Raw genomic sequence first — 15,127 nt, 5'->3', positions numbered from 1 at the left:
TTGCAGATCAATACTACTACAGTGTTGCGATTGTTGAGTATAAAAAGTTAACCCCCCTCCCCCAACCTGGTGCCCTTCAGATGTGTTGGACTACGGCTGCCATCATTCCCAACTAGCACAGCTGTGCTTATTGAGCGCTTCCCTGCACCAGGCACCCGTGGGCTGGGGAGGCTTCTGGGTGCCTCACCGCCCCCTTTCCTCTCCTCAGACCATCAAGGCCAAGTACAAGGGGCCTGAGTACCCGTGCCTCCTGCCCAAGTCCCCCCGAGTGGCCCGGCCCCTTCCATTCGTTGTGCCTGGTGCACAGACTGCCAATGTCCAGGTGAGACCTGAGGGTGGGGCAGGATGGATAGAAGGGAGGGGGCAGACCCAGCAAGCCGGGCAGGTGTGAGAGCCCAGCAGGAGCTCTGAAGTGACCAGACGTGCAAAGGGATGCTGTGGTGGCCTTGACCACGCGTGGCCCTCTTTCATGCAACCTCTTCTAAGTTTTGGCTTTCAAAAAATTCTGCACTTCGGGCACGGGGTGGAAGGAAGGTGGGGGGCTATTAGAGGGTTGAAAGATGTGCTGTGAGGCCCCGAAGCCCCCTGGAAGCAGGCAGCCCCCCCTCACCCCATGGCAGCTTCTCTGGCTTCCACAGCCACTGCCCACAGATTCCTGGCTTCCCTCTGTGTCTGCGTGAGGTTGGGGCCTTCCATATTCTGAACGAAAGCAGAGTGTCCGCCGGTCACCGTCCCCTCATTTCCTCAGGTGCTGCGTTCGGTGGACCGTTGGTCGGCCGGCCTCCACGAGTGTTCGATCTACCACGCCTACCTGAGTGTCATTAAGGACAGTCAGCATTACCTGTACATTGAGGTAGGTGGGGGGCAGTCCAAGGTGGTTGAGTGTGGGAAGCCTGGAGGCTGTGGGGCCGCTTCCCCTCCTTCAGGCAGAAGAGGAAGAATTGAGAGTTGGGGAACAGAATGTTTAGACGTCGGCACCAGCTTGCAGGGGGACAGAAGAGGGAAATTCTGTGAAGGAGGTTGGGAGGGCAGTGTTCAGCCGATGGTTAACTTCTGAATAGAACGGAGCCATGAAGGGCGTGGAGCTCCTTTCTGCGTATCTGGCGGCCCTGCCCCACCATTCTTGGGTGGGGGTGGCGAAGAGGGTTGCATTTCCCAGGTGGAGCAAGAAAAGTGCTCTGCATTCCCTCAGAGGCACTCTAATTTGTATTATGTATTTATCATAGAATCATAGAATAGTAGGGTTGGAAAGGGCCTGCAAGGCCATCGAGTCCAACCCCCTGCTCAGTGCAGGAATCCAAGTCAGAGCACCCGTGACAGATGGCTGTCCAGCCTCGTCTTGAAGGCCTCCAGTGTGGGAGAGCCCACCACCTCCCTAGGGAATGGGTTCCATTGTTGTATTGCTCTGACAGACAGGGCGTTTTTCCTGATGTTCAGCCGGAATCTGGCTTCCTGTCACTTGAACCCATTATTCCGTGTCCTGCACTCTGGGATGATCAAGAAGAGATCCTGGCCTTCCTCTCTGTGACAACCTTTCAAGTACTTGAAGAGCGCTATCAGATCTCCCCTCAGTCTTCTCAAGGCTAAACGTGCCCAGTTTCTCCTCACAGGGCTTTGTTTCCAGTCCCCTGATCATCTTTGTTGCCCTCCTCTGAACCCTCTCCAGTTTGTCTGAATCCCTCTTAAAGTGTGGTGCCCAGAACTGGACACAGTACTCCAGATAAGGCCTAACCAGCGCTGAGTAGAAGGGAACTAGTACTTCCTGGGATTTGGAAGCTATGCTTCTATGAATACAGCCCAAAATAGCATTGGCCTTTTTTGAAGCAACATCACATTGTTGGCTCATATCCAGCTTCTTATCGACAACAATTCCAAGATCCTTCTCGCTTGTAGTGTGGTTGAGCCACGTATCCCCCATCTTGTAACTGTGCATTTGGTTTCTTTTTCCTAGGTGCAGAACTTGGCATTTGTCCCTATTAAATGTCATTCTGTTGTTTTCTGCCCAGCGCTCCAGTCTATCCAGATCATGTTGAATTTTGTTTCTGTCTTCCAAAGTATTAGCTATCCCACCCAACTTTGTGTCATCTGCAAATTGGATCAGCATTCCCTGCACCTCCTCCAAGTCATTCATAAATACGTTGAAGAGCACTGGGCCCAGGATTGAGCCCTGCGGTACCCCACTCGTTACCTCTCCCCAGTTTGAGAAGGTCCCATTGATAAGCACTCTTTGAGTCCGATTCTGTAGCCAACTGTGGATCCACCGGATCGTTGTTTCATCTAGCCCACTTTGAGCTAGTTTGCTCATCAGGATATCATGGGGCACTTTGTCGAAAGCTTTGCTGAAGTCGAGGTATATGATGTCCACAGCATTCCCACGGTCCACAAGGGAGGTGACTTGATCAAAAAATGAGATCAGATTCATCTGGCAGGATCTATTCTTGACAAATCCATGTTGGCTTGGAGTAATCACAGCATTGTTTTCAAGGTGCTTCCAGATGGATTGCTTGATCATCTGCTCCAGAATTTCCCCAGGGATTGATGTCAGACTGACTGGTCTGTAGTTCCCAGGTTCCTCCTTTGTACCCTTTTTGAAGATAGGGACCACATTAGCCCTCCGCCAGTCACCTGGCACTTCCCCCGTCCTCCATGATTTCTCAAAGAGAATAGACAGCGGTTCTGAGAGTTCTTCTGCCAGTTCCTTTATGACTCTAGGATGCAGTTCGTCTGGCCCTGGAGATTTGAACTAATTCAAAGGAATTAGGTGTTCCTTGACCATATGCCTATCTATCTCAAACTGCAATCCTGCCCTTTCAGCCTTTACTTTGCCTTTGCCAGGGGGGTCATAGACTCTCTTTTGGGAGAAGACTGAGCCAGAGTCTTCTCTGCCTTTGAGCACCTCTGCCTTTTCTTTGTCATCTGTTACCGTTTTGCCATCCTTATTTAATAGCTGAACCACCATTTCTTTCCTCTGTCTTTTACTATGTACGTAGCTGAAGAAAGCCTTTTTGTTGCTTTTAGCATCCCTCGCTAACCTGAGCTCGTTCTCAGCTTTAGCCTTCCTGACGCCATCCCTGCAATTCTGTGCTGCCTGCCTGTACTCTTCCTTTGTTACTTGGCCTTCTTTCCACTTCCTGCATGTGTCCTTTTTCGTTTCCAGGTCATCCCTAAGCTTTTTGTGAAGCCACATTGGCTTCTTCTGTTGTCTTCCACCTTTTCTTCTTGTTGGAATGGTTTGTAATTGTGCCTTGAGAATTTCCTTTTTTAAAAGCTTCCACCCATCTTGGACTCCTTTTCTCGCTAGCATCGCTTGCCATGGGACCTTACTGATCATTGTTCTGAGTTTATTAAAATCAGCTTTCCTAAAATCCAGGGTACGCATTTGGCTACACTCGGCTTTTGCTTCCCTTAGAACCAAGAACTCAAGTACAACATGGTCGCTTTCCCCAAGAGTTCCTGGAACTGCTACTTGATCCACTAAGTCATCTCTACATATTTCATTATGTAATTATCGATTAGGAATACATCAGGTGTCCTGAGATGGAACTGTAGCACTGAAAATAAATCCTGGGAAAGCCCTGGTTTGGTGGAGCTGCTGAGGACTCCTTTCGCCGTGCAGATGGTGCTCTGCCCCCCCGCCCCCCGCATTGTCTCATGCACGCCCTTTTTCCCGCCTCAGAACCAGTTCTTCATCAGCTGCGCAGATGGGCGCTCGGTGCTCAACACTGTGGGAGACGCCATCGTGGACCGCGTGCTGCTCGCCCACAGGTCCGTGCAGCCGGCTGCCCCGGCACTGGTTTTCGGGGGCCCACCCTGGCCCAGTTTCAGATTGGCTATGGTCGCACATGGGTGAGAGGAACCGTGCACATGCCCAAGGGTACCCCTTCGTCTTTCAGAGCAGGGTCTCCAAGTTCTAGTGTTATGGGAGTCCCCTGGGGCCACCAACAGCGCTCACCAGGAGGATGTTCAGGAGTCCGTTTGGAACACAGAACAAACACGTGGCGTTTTTTACCACAGGGCGCAGCAACGAAGGTTGCCAGTTGTGATGGCTTTTAAACACCGGCTAGGAAAAGTCATCATTGGCTGTGGCTGCTGAGCAGGGCCTCCCCCCACCTGAGGCAGCCTGGAAGGCTTGGGGGGGGGCTTCCGGGGGCAGGGTGCCCCTGTCTAGCCACCCTTGCAGATCAGAGGGACACCCACCCATCCAGGACGTGCTGCAGAAGCTGTGTGGGGCCCGGGGGCTTGTGGTGTGTTTGGGAGGTGCTGCTGGGCCGTGCCCACCAACCCCAGGGCCGTCTCTCCCCGCAGGGAGGAGAAGCAATTCCGAGTGTACGTGCTCCTCCCACTCCTGCCTGGGTTCGAGGGGGACATTGCGCAGGGAGGCGGCAACTCCATCCAAGCCATTTTGCACTTCACCTACCGGTGAGTTTGGAAGGTGGGACCGGGGGGGGGGGGGGGGAGCGTGTGCTGTGCGGGGAGAAGGTAGCTCAGAGGAAGGGGGGGAACAACTGCTTGCACATTTTGTGGTGACGCGTGCTAAATAAAGGCTCTTCCCCACCGCCGCCCCCCCCCCCTGTTTCTTTATGGCCAGAAAGAGAGGTTTTGCGGTGGGGGGCCCAGCACCTGTCTGGGGGAAGGAGAAGGTGTGTTTGTGGGCAGGCTGGGTGACCCCTGTCCTCCTTTCTCCTCCTTTGCAGGACTCTCTGCCGCGGGGGGGCCTCCATCGTCAGCCGCCTCAAAGCTGTCAGTAAGTGTCCGTGGGCAGGATAGGATGCCATGCTGTGGAATCCAGGACATGTCCTCCCCTGGCCCCGGCCCACGGCAGTCACCCCAGGACTGCTTCCGAGACAGTGGGGGGCCCCTCTGCTAACAGTGGGGGGCATGGCGGGGGCTTTTGACTCTGAGAGGGAGAAATTGCTGCTGCAAACCACAGAGCACCCCTGTTCCAATGCCAAGCATGTGTGTATATCGGCAGAAATCCCTCAGAATTGAGGGGGAAAGTGCTCTGCACATGCCCAGAGGTATTCTGTTGTGCAAGTCCTCACTAGCACAGCCTTCCCCAACCTGGGGCCCTCCAGATGTGTTGAGCTTCCAGTTGGGGAAGGCCTTTGAAAGAAGGTCTGGCTGTGCCTCGCTGACCTCCTGTCCCTTGTCTCCAAAAGTGGGGGAGGACTGGAAGAACTACGTCTCCTTCTGCGGGCTGCGGACGCACGGCGAGCTGCACGGCCGGCTGCACACAGAGCTGGTCTACATCCACAGCAAGATGCTGCTTGCCGACGACCGGCGCGTCATCATCGGTGAGGAGGCGTGGGGGAGCTGGCCCCCGGGCCTTGCGCGAGGTGCGCCGGCAGCGCCTGACCTCGCCCGCCCCTCCCTGCCCTCAGGTTCAGCCAACATCAATGACCGGAGCCTCCTGGGGAAGCGGGACAGCGAGCTGGCCGTGCTGGTGGAGGACACGGAGTTTGTGCCGTCCGTCATGGCTGGGCAGGAGTATCAGGCGGGGAAGTTTGCGCTGAGCCTGCGCCTCGATTGCTTCCGGTGGGTGCAAGGGAGGCCGTGAGGCGGGCCGGGCACCTGGAGACTGCCGCCTGCGGGCGTGAACTGGGGCACAAAGCCCATTCTTCTCCCACCCCTCCCTTTAACACAGGCAGTCATAAAAACCTGAGAATGACTTTGCTGGCGGTGACCCCCCTCCCCGTTGCGCGTCCTTGCCAGTGGCAGAGGGGACACGCCTTGCCTCTGAACGTTGAGGCTTGGTCTGCAGCTTTCCAGCTACGCCCTCCCCTCCTCCACGCATGGGAAGCGCAGCTGGGCAGCCCACACCCCATGGGCGGCACCCCTTGGCCAGTCTCTGCAGCTGCGCACCCCAGCCGCTGTCCCCTGCCGTCCAGATGAGCAGCCGCTCGTCGGGAGGCAGGGAGCAGCCACTGTTTCCCTGCTGCTAATCAAAGGATTGCTGGGGGCGTGGGCTCAGTGGGTGGCAGGGGAAGGCTTAAGCCTCCTCAACTCTGCACGCTGAGGCGTGGGGGAAGAGAGTGTGTGAGCGTGCACCCCCCAGCCTGCCAGCTGGCACTGTGTGCAGCCCTTGGGGCCAAAAAGGTTGCCGACCCCTGGTTTAAAGGCTCCTGTGCATTCTGCAGTGCAGTCATTTCCACGGCTCCCTTGCATCAACAGGATGTCCTTTTGTTAGGAGCCAAGGAAGCAGCCTTAGACTCAAGTCAGACGCATGGCCCATCTAGTCCAGTAGCCATGGCTCTCCCTCCAGGGTCTCAGGCAGGAGGTTTTCTTACCCTAGCAGAAGATGCTGCTGGGGATTGAACCTGGGACCTTGTACATGCAAAGCAGGCTCTACCACCGCGCTACGGCCCCACCCTGAACCTGCTGCCAAAGTCACTGGATGACCCTGATACCGAGTGAATTTTTCTATCGCTGTTCTGTAACATTTTAACCTTGATCATGCTTCCTGCCCCCTTCCTCCACGTCCCCCCTACTTTCTATGCAAATGCATCCTTCCTTCTGAAAAAGGGGTGCCCTGACCCCCCTTTCACCCATTCATTAAAGCTTTGGGGAAGGAAGACGGGGACTCGCCCATGGCTTCTCCATCCGCCACCACACATGGGCAGACATGGAGGGGCTGTCGCTCACGGCTGGGGTACCAGCTCTGCAGGCAGAGGATCCCGGGTTCAACCCCCAGTTGAAAGGTGTTGAGCTGGCCTTTTCCTGGTCGCAGGGATAGTCTGACCTCATCTAAAGCAGCTTCCTGTTTTCCTAAGATGTGAAACTTCTCTGTGGAAAATCGCTTTCTTGAACTCTCTGGCAGGTGCATTTTGGGCGTGACCTCTGACCTTGGCATCGACATTCAGGACCCCGTCAGTGGCAACTTCTTCCATGAAACCTGGCAAGCCCAGGCACTGTCCAATGCCGTCATCTACGATCAGGTGTGTGGCTCCTTGCATGGGTCACATTGGGCAGGGAGAGAACAGGGCCGGTGGGGAGGGTGGCGCAAATCAGGCATGTGAGATGTGAGAATATCCCTTCAGCTAACACGATTCAGTACTTGGGGGATCATATCCTCCCCATCTGTTTTCATGCCTAACCACCCTTTCATCCCCCTGAGAATTAAAATGGCTGAAGATAGGAAGGAGGGCAGAACTCCAAACACCCACGAGGAGAGTGCGGGTGGCATGCAGGGCCTTGCTGCCATTGCCATGTTGCAGAAGGATCCCCCAGACCTACAGAGCGCAGCGTGGTTTCCAAGCGACACGTCCCGAGTGCCTCTGAACTCCCGCCCTGATGGTCGGGGGGGGGCGGGCAGGCCGGCACCCTCCTTCACAGGTGTATTCCCGGGCACCTGACCTCTGAGTATGGCCTGCCTCAGCCCTCGGGGGCAGGGCGGGGATCATGCTCCTCTCCGGAAGGCAGAGCAGAGCAGCACCTGGTATGGGCCACTGCAGCATTTCCTAGAGCCACCAGCTGCCATGTGGTGAGCTTGCCATGTGAACAGTGCTGAAGTGACAGCAGACACCCCCCCACCCCCCGGAAGAAGCTCCAACAGGAGCATGGAGCTCCTTGAATAACGGGAGAGTCACTACCTGATTGTGAGTCTTTCCTCTTTATCCCCATGCATACTTCCTGGGGGCAGGTCTTCCGGTGCCTCCCCACTGATGCTGTGCAGTCCAACCGGGCCCTGCGAGATTACGTCAGTGTGGAGAACTTGGCCTCGGTCAGCCCCATCATGGCTCATGATCTTCTCCAAAGTGTGCGGGGCCACCTGGTTCAATTCCCCCTCGAGTTCCTGTCTGAGGAGTCCCTCCTGCCCCCCCTTAACAGCAAGGAGGGCATGATCCCCGTGGAAGTATGGACTTGAAGCCACGTCTGGAGGCGCCCGGCAGAAACCAAAGCAGCAGACTGGCTGATGGTGACGGGGCAAGGCGGGCTCCTGGCGAGGCTTGTGCTCCGAGTGGCTGGTGGGCCCGTGGCTGTGGCATCCCCACATTTCAGCTGCCCTAGCTGGCGTTCGTCTGGGCTGCTATCAAGAAGCAGCTCCTTCTCCTGGGGGACAGGTGGCAGCCCTGGGGTGCAGCTCCCACCATCCCCAGAAGCAATATTAATCGTTCTCAGTGCCTCCACCTCTGCCTTGTATTCCTGGGTGAGGCCCGTCCTATTCCCCTACATCCTAACGCAGACCATCCCAAACTGGTGCCTTGGCTGCAGTGGCAGAGCACGATGGGAGTCGCTGTCTGGCACGTCTGGAGGCATGCCTGGGGAGGCTGCCCTAGCCCAACGTGGGCCTCCACGCTCCCAGCAAGACAGCAGCCAGTCTGGCCCCTGTCCAGAGCCCCATGGGCCCCTCTCTTCTCCAGAGCATTCCAGGAGATAAGGGTGGGCAGGTGGGAGGGCCAGAGACCAGCCAGCCCACCTCCGTTCGCCCATATTGTTTACATCCTGCAGCTCAAAACAGGAGCCATCCCAGTTTGTCTCCCAAGCTCTTGTTGGGAAGGAGCTCTGGTTTCAGAGATGCTCCTTGCAGCGTCGCCCGTGCTGCTGTAAGACCTGGCCTGTCCGCGCCACAGCTTCAGATAGGCTTGAAGCTGGGTCAGCGCTCTCATGGCTCTGGCAAGAGGAATCTCAGACTTTTTCAGAGGCTCCAAGGAAGGGTTCTTGGTACCCTCGCCATGCTACATCTCATGGAGTGCTGTGGAGCGCCTTGTGCCAACTCAAACCAGATTTAGACCAGTATGGCTGCCTAACGCTAGTAATGGTGTCACTGGGCCCCAGGTGGATGCAAATGAGGGGGACTTAACCCCACCCCTCCGCTCCCTTCCACAGCGTTATGGTGCTGACCCAGACCAGTGTTCGGTGGGGCCTCGCCTCCTCCCGTTTTTGTATGATGTAACTGCTATATCCCACCTGTTTTCTGGGGCTCACCCGCCCTCCGTGACCAGCCTCTGGTGTTCAGAGGTGACCACCCCATCTTTCTTGCAGCATGTGCTTGTTGCTTCTCTCCACTGTGTGCAGAAGGCAACTAGCAGCTACCGTCATTTTTTACCTCCAAGCGGGGCACCGCCTACTTGTCAACATCTTCAGTAAAGATGCTCGCCCCTCTTCCATATAACTGGTCTTTTCTGGTGGTGTTTTTGATAAAGGAAGAGATGACTGTGGTGTGTGCATGTTAATTTCTGAGCATCAGACCTAATGACTGGCTCCGAGGGCCCTTAGAGAAGCGTCAGAGATGGTCAGGTCAGTGACAAGATTGGATGAACTCTGAGCCATTCCAGTTCCACCTCCTTCCCCCTTCCCCTCAGGAGACTGCGGGGAGCCGGAAGTGATGGGTCTCTCTTGCTAGGAATGGGATAAATCTGCAACTGCAGCATCCTGAGTAGAAGTACCTGATTTGTTTTCTTCATGGCAAGTTTCACAGGAAAGGAGGATTTGGCTGCCATTGCCCGGCAGGATGGGAACAGAAGCTTCCAGGGAAAAGGCAACCCTGCCAGCTGGAGCCCCATACGGCTGTCCAGAGGGTGAAGCGAGCCGGCGGGGGGTGAGATTTGCAATGAGCCTACAGCTGGGAAGCGAAGAAGGGCCTGCTGTGGTGGTGGGCAGAGCCATTTCTGTGCTAAGCTAACGTTTGAGTAATGCCAGCAGGGTGCTGCCAACACTCCCTGCCCAGAGGGGGGCTGGTGGCAGAGGCCAACAGCCCCAGGAGACACACAGCTGCACACGTTTTCCCCCTCTCGCACACACACATAACAAGTAGAAGAAACAGGAAAACCACCACTGGATAATTCCTTTACTAGGGTCAGCTAAAATGTGCAAGCTTTTGAGTTCTCCAGAACTCTTCATCAGGCTTGATAGTACAAAAAGCAGGGGGTGGGCAAAGAGGCGAAACAAAAAAAGCACAAAACCTAGGTGGCATGTGGTAGCCGGAAGTTCTGCTTGTAGACCCAGACTGAAGATGTGGATTGTAGATTGCATGAATGGGTCTCTGTCAGAGGCTGTTCTAGCCTAGAGACACAAATGGCTAATCACTGGACTTGGTGCCCAAAACTGTGGGTCAGCCATTGCTGCTTCGTTTCCCAGAATCCTAGATGTAGCCTGATAGTGCAGCACCTAGCAGGGACATAGCCATTCAGTCTGCAATCTCCATCTCGAGACTGGGCCCAGCTGGTGATGCCCCTTCCCAGTGCCCAGGCGCCAGTAGAGACCTGCTGCCTTTGCCTCTGGGGCTGGGCCACTCCCACACTCGTGGAGGCAGGAGAACCACGGAAGAGGGACGCCCATCTCTCACGCTGGGTTTCAGGCCAGGAGGAAGAAACGTGCCCTTTTGGGCCAGGGGGGCAGCATATGAGCACGCTTGTGTTTTTGTGACCCCCCCCAACGGTGTGGGATGGAGCAGGTGGGTGCTGCTCCTGCTGGGAATTTCCTCTCTGGCTGAAACCATCTTGCACCATTCACATCACCAGCTGTGTTTTGCTGGATTCCTACCTAACAGGGCTGGAATATCCCCAGGCAAATCATGGACACTTTTTAAGCTTAGTAGTATTTATTTTATTTCTACAATGTGTACACCACCCTTCATCCACAAGGGGTCTCGGGAGTGCGTACACGACATTAAAAAACCCCAAATCCAGTATAGATATGTACTACAGTAGAACAGTGCTATCAGGGGAGGCTGGTGCGGGAGACCCAAGGGGTGTCACTAGGGGCAGAGCTGGCTTTTGGATTCCCAACGACCAGTAACCCATTCCACAGAAAGCGGAAACTGAGGCACATCAATTTTAAGTTCATAAGTGCAAAGTTTTGGATATGGGGTGGTATAGAAATATAAGAATGAATGAAAAACGCAAGGGGTGGGGAATTCTCATCCACCAAACTTGAGTTAAGCAACTGTGCGAGTTTAGCAACAGGGTGAGGAAGCCAGGGCAGTGAACACTCCCCTCCTTACTCCATACAGTAAGTAACTGAAAATAACTATAATTTCCCCACCTTCTCGTAGTAAACTAAGTTCTCCAGGGAACACCCCACCCCCAAAAAACTTAAGACAGTAGAAAGCCAGCAGTGGGGAAGGGGCTATCCACTGTATTCCACTGAGTGCCACATGTACAACTATCTACCTGCTGGATGGAAGTCATGGGTATGTGCTCGGTGTGATGAACTAGCTCTCAGGACACAAGTGCGTTCCTTTGAGGCCAAGGTTGCTGACCTGGAGAAGCTAAGAGAAGTTGGTGGATGAGACCTTCAAGGACCTATTTGCTGTGTCCCACTCCCAGGGTAACAGCTTCTTTGCTGTCACGGAGAATGCGGGTCTCAGGGATGGAGGGCATCATTCTGAGGAAGAGGGAAATGACCCCTTGGAAGGGACCCATTCCTCAGAAGATGAACAAATATCCCTTTGTGCCGAGGATGTGCCGCTACGGAGAGGGAGGCTTGTGGTAGTGGGAGATTCGATCATTAGACACATAGACAGTTTTTCCTGATGTTCAGCTGGAATCTGGCTTCCTGTCACTTGAGCCCATTATTCCGTGTCCTGCACTCTGGGATGATCGAGAAGAGATCCTGGCCTTCCTCTCTGGGACCTTTCAAGTACTTGAAGAGCGCTATCATATCTCCCCTCAGTCTTCTCAAAGCTAAACCTGCCCAGTTCTTTCAGTCTCTCCTCATAGGACTTTGCTTCCAGTCCCCGGATCATCCTCGTCGTCCTCCTTTGAACCCTCAGCAGCTTATCCTTATCTTTCTTAAAGTGTGATGCCCAGAACTGGACACAGCACTCCAGATGAGGCCTAACCAGTGTTGAGTAGAGGGGAACTAGTATTTTCCAGGATTTGGAAGCTATACTTGCAGTCCAAAATAGCATTTGCCTTTTTTGCAGCCACATCACATTGTTCGGCTCATGTTCTGCATGTAATCTACAACCATTCCAAGGTCCTTCTCGCTTGTAGTGTTGTTGAGCCACGTATCCCTCATCTTGTCACTGTGCATTTGGTTTCTTTTTCCTAGGTACAGAACTTGGCATTTATCCCTATGAAATGTCATTCTGTTGTTTTCTGCCCAGCGCTCCAGTCTGTCAAGATCACGTTGAATTTTGTCTTCCAAAGTATTAGCTATCCCGCCCCATTTTGTGTCATCTGCACATTTGATCAGCATTCCCTGCACCTCCTCCTCCAAGTCATTAATAACAACGTTGAAGAGCACTGGGCCCAGGACTGAGCCCTGCAGTACCCCGCTCACTACCTGTCTCCAGTTTGAGAAGGTCCCATTGATAAGCACCCTTTGAGTCCGATTCTGTAGCCAACTGTGGATCCACCGGATCGTTGTTTCATCTAGCCCACTTTGAGCTAGTTTGCTCATCAGGAGATCATGGGGCACTCTGTCGAAAGCTTTGCTGAAGTCGAGATACGTCTACAGCATTTCCACAGTCCACAAGGGAGGTGACTTGATCAAATGAGATCAGATTCGTCTGGCAGGATTTGTTCTCGACAAATCCCTGTTGGCTTTGAGGAAACACTGCATTGTTTTCAAGGTGCTTCCAGATGGATTGCTTTATCATCTGCTCCAGAATTTTCCCAGGGATTGATGTCAGACTGACTGGTCTGTAGTTCCCAGGTTCCTCCTTTTTACCCTTTTGGAAGATAGGGACCACATTAGCCCTCCTCGAGTCATCAGGCACTTCCCCCGTCCTCCATGATTTCTCAAAAGAGAATAGACAGCAGTTCTGAGAGTTTATCTGTCAGTTCCTTTATTACTCTGGGATGCAGCTCATCTGGCCCTGGAAATTTGAACTAATTATTTATTATATTTCTATACCGCTCCATAGCCAAAGTTCTCTGGGCGGTTTACAAAAGTTAAAACATTAAAATACAATATACAAAGATTAAAAGCCATTTACATAATGAGCTTCCGTCATGCATTAAAAACGTGGTTGTTCAGGCAGGCATTTGGGGTGGGTTAGGGTAGTTTAGAAAACGTTTTTATTGTAGAATTTTATTGTTTTAAACTGTTTTACTATATGCTGTACATCACCCAGAGTGGCTGGGTGACCAGCCAGATGGGCGACTAATAAATTTAATAAAAAAAACATAATAGCACACAGACAATATACACAAACAACAAATACCTAAAAACAACTTTGAACAGTCAGTCATAACTAAAGACACATCCAGGATTGATGATAACTGGGAAGCTCTTCTGATCAAAGCTACAACTTCCTCCATTCACTTCTGTTTGCTGAAGTCAACAGTGCTATGGGATGAGCACAGGAGCATTCCCGTCTTCAGTTCTGTTCACTCAAGCTGCTAGTCCCATATGATATAGTGGGGAGGGAGGGAAGCAGCAGCAGCCTCTGTTTCCACTTTCTTTATTCCTCAAAACCAGCAATGGCTCTGGAGACCAGCTTCAGCTGGATGGGCTTTTTGGGTTGCAGGAAGCCCTTGGTGTCCAGTTCCATGGGGATCAGCGTCCCTCTACAGACTTGGAAAGAAAATTTCTGCAGGAAGTCCACCACAGCCACTTTCATGACCAGGAGAGCAAAGCACATCCCAATGCAGTTCCTGGGACCTGCTCTGAAGGGCAGGAAGATGTATGGGTCGATGCTTTCCTTGTTCTCTTTACTTAACCTCTCGGGCCTGAACTCTTCTGGTTCTGGCCAATATTCCAAGTCACAGTGCAGGACAAAAGCAGGGATCATAGTCACGACTCCCTTTGGGATTGTCAGTCCATTAATCTCCACAGCTTTTTTTGGCAAATCCTTTCAAGCCGTCCTGGAGGGTAGAGCCTGAGGGTTTCATTCACCACCATGTCAAGATATTCCATCTGAAGAACTACATCATAGGTGGGAGAGGCCTGATTGGGAAGTGCCTCATCTACCTCCTCCCGCAGCCTCTGCTGAACATCTGGGTGTGTGGCCAGGCAGTAAGACAGGACGCTGAGGGCACCACTGGTGGTCTCATAACCAGCAAAAACAAAGATAATGGCCTGTGTCAAAATCTCTTTGTCAGTCAGAGCTTTATATGAATTTGGGTCATCAGAGGTGTCACTGGAAATTTGGGAGTCCACCATTAGCTGCAGAAAGTCAACCCGGTTTGTGTGATTATTCTTTTGCCAGTCCTTCTTGATTTTCTTGACAACATCAGTGAAGAAGTTCATGAAGGAGCTAGGCATCAGGGTGAATTTTAGTTTATCCAGCAATGGCACGAGGAGCAGAAAGATGACAAGCAGGAGTAGCACTGAATTTAGGAAGCTGAACTTGAGTAACTTCTTGACGTGCATGGCGAAAGGATCATTGGGGTTGACGCTGTATGTTGAAGTAGTGGTTATCACATCCACACTATAGGCCCCAAAGATGCCTTTCATGTCTATGGGTTCTTCATTTTCCACTTTCTTTTGAATGTTCTTCACCAACATTTCCCCATAATGGTTGATGATTGGCAACATCTTCAATCTCCCACTCATGAAGGCGGGAGACAGAGCAGTGCGAATCCTCTTCCACTGTTCATCCTCAGCTATTGCTATGGATGAGTCCAGCTCTCCATTCAAACCAAAGTTCCTGCGGTTGGTGAAATGGGTGTAGAATTCTTTTATCAGGATGGCTCTGATGAAGGTTGGATCCAGAATAGCCATCACTGGCTGGTGACCATCAAAAATTCCCCAGATTTTGCCATACTTCTGATAATGCCTCTGGTCAAAATCCAGAACCCCTTTCAAGAAAGGTCCCAATGAAAGGCAAAGGCCTTGGTCCAAGAATTCCCAGCTTCTTAAAGAAATTGTATGGCCAGATCCCATAGAACACCAGGAGGACCAAAAAGACAATGATGAGTAACCAGGTTTCTAAGGAAACCCGGAGCGGGGTCCCATCTTGCGCCCTGTGGAGCCACCAGCTAACGTCCCTGTTCCTCGAGTCTGGATGAGAAAGTTTTCTGTTGCTCGGCTCTGCAAAGCGCACTTCTGGATGGCAGCATTTCGTCCTTGGCGGCCACGGGAAGCGGCAGGGAGGAGGCTGTTGTTGACTCTCGTTTCACAGGGGCACCCTCCCGCATGTTGGCAAACTTTTGTCAAGTTTACCAAAATTATTATTTTTATGGTCAGTGAATCAAGTACTTATTTGCTAAGTTATGGAAGGCCTGCATGCAGGGTT

At 52.8% G+C, this 15,127-nt stretch overlaps 2 protein-coding genes and 1 pseudogene across 6 annotated transcripts in view; 2 read left to right on the top strand and 1 right to left on the bottom strand.

Annotated features, from left to right (window-relative positions):
* PLD2 (phospholipase D2) overlaps window positions 1–14,619 on the top strand; it is a 35,727-nt gene extending 21,108 nt beyond the window's left edge. For all 5 annotated transcript variants that reach the window (XM_084806927.1, XM_084806926.1, XM_084806929.1 and 2 more), the window contains 9 exons: window positions 209–322; window positions 749–853; window positions 3,677–3,765; window positions 4,306–4,419; window positions 4,695–4,744; window positions 5,160–5,294; window positions 5,382–5,535; window positions 6,818–6,935; window positions 7,640–14,619. In XM_084806927.1, the coding sequence (XP_084663053.1) occupies window positions 209–322; window positions 749–853; window positions 3,677–3,765; window positions 4,306–4,419; window positions 4,695–4,744; window positions 5,160–5,294; window positions 5,382–5,535; window positions 6,818–6,935; window positions 7,640–7,864 (1,104 nt within the window). In that variant the 3' untranslated portion in view covers window positions 7,865–14,619. The remainder of the gene's footprint in view (window positions 1–208; window positions 323–748; window positions 854–3,676; window positions 3,766–4,305; window positions 4,420–4,694; window positions 4,745–5,159; window positions 5,295–5,381; window positions 5,536–6,817; window positions 6,936–7,639) is intronic.
* LOC146343229 (cytochrome P450 3A24 pseudogene) lies at window positions 11,402–15,119 on the bottom strand (annotated as a pseudogene).
* MINK1 (misshapen like kinase 1) overlaps window positions 15,118–15,127 on the top strand; it is a 58,460-nt gene continuing 58,450 nt past the window's right edge. Inside the window, exon 1 of the mRNA XM_084808134.1 lies at window positions 15,118–15,124. Within this exon, the coding sequence (XP_084664260.1) occupies window positions 15,118–15,124 (7 nt within the window). The remainder of the gene's footprint in view (window positions 15,125–15,127) is intronic.

Source organism: Heloderma suspectum, chromosome 6 (assembly GCF_057233095.1).
Source record: "Heloderma suspectum isolate Gila_16-S chromosome 6, 16-S_ref, whole genome shotgun sequence".
Lineage (NCBI taxonomy): Eukaryota > Metazoa > Chordata > Lepidosauria > Squamata > Helodermatidae > Heloderma > Heloderma suspectum.
This window is presented reverse-complemented; position numbering and strand designations above follow the sequence as displayed.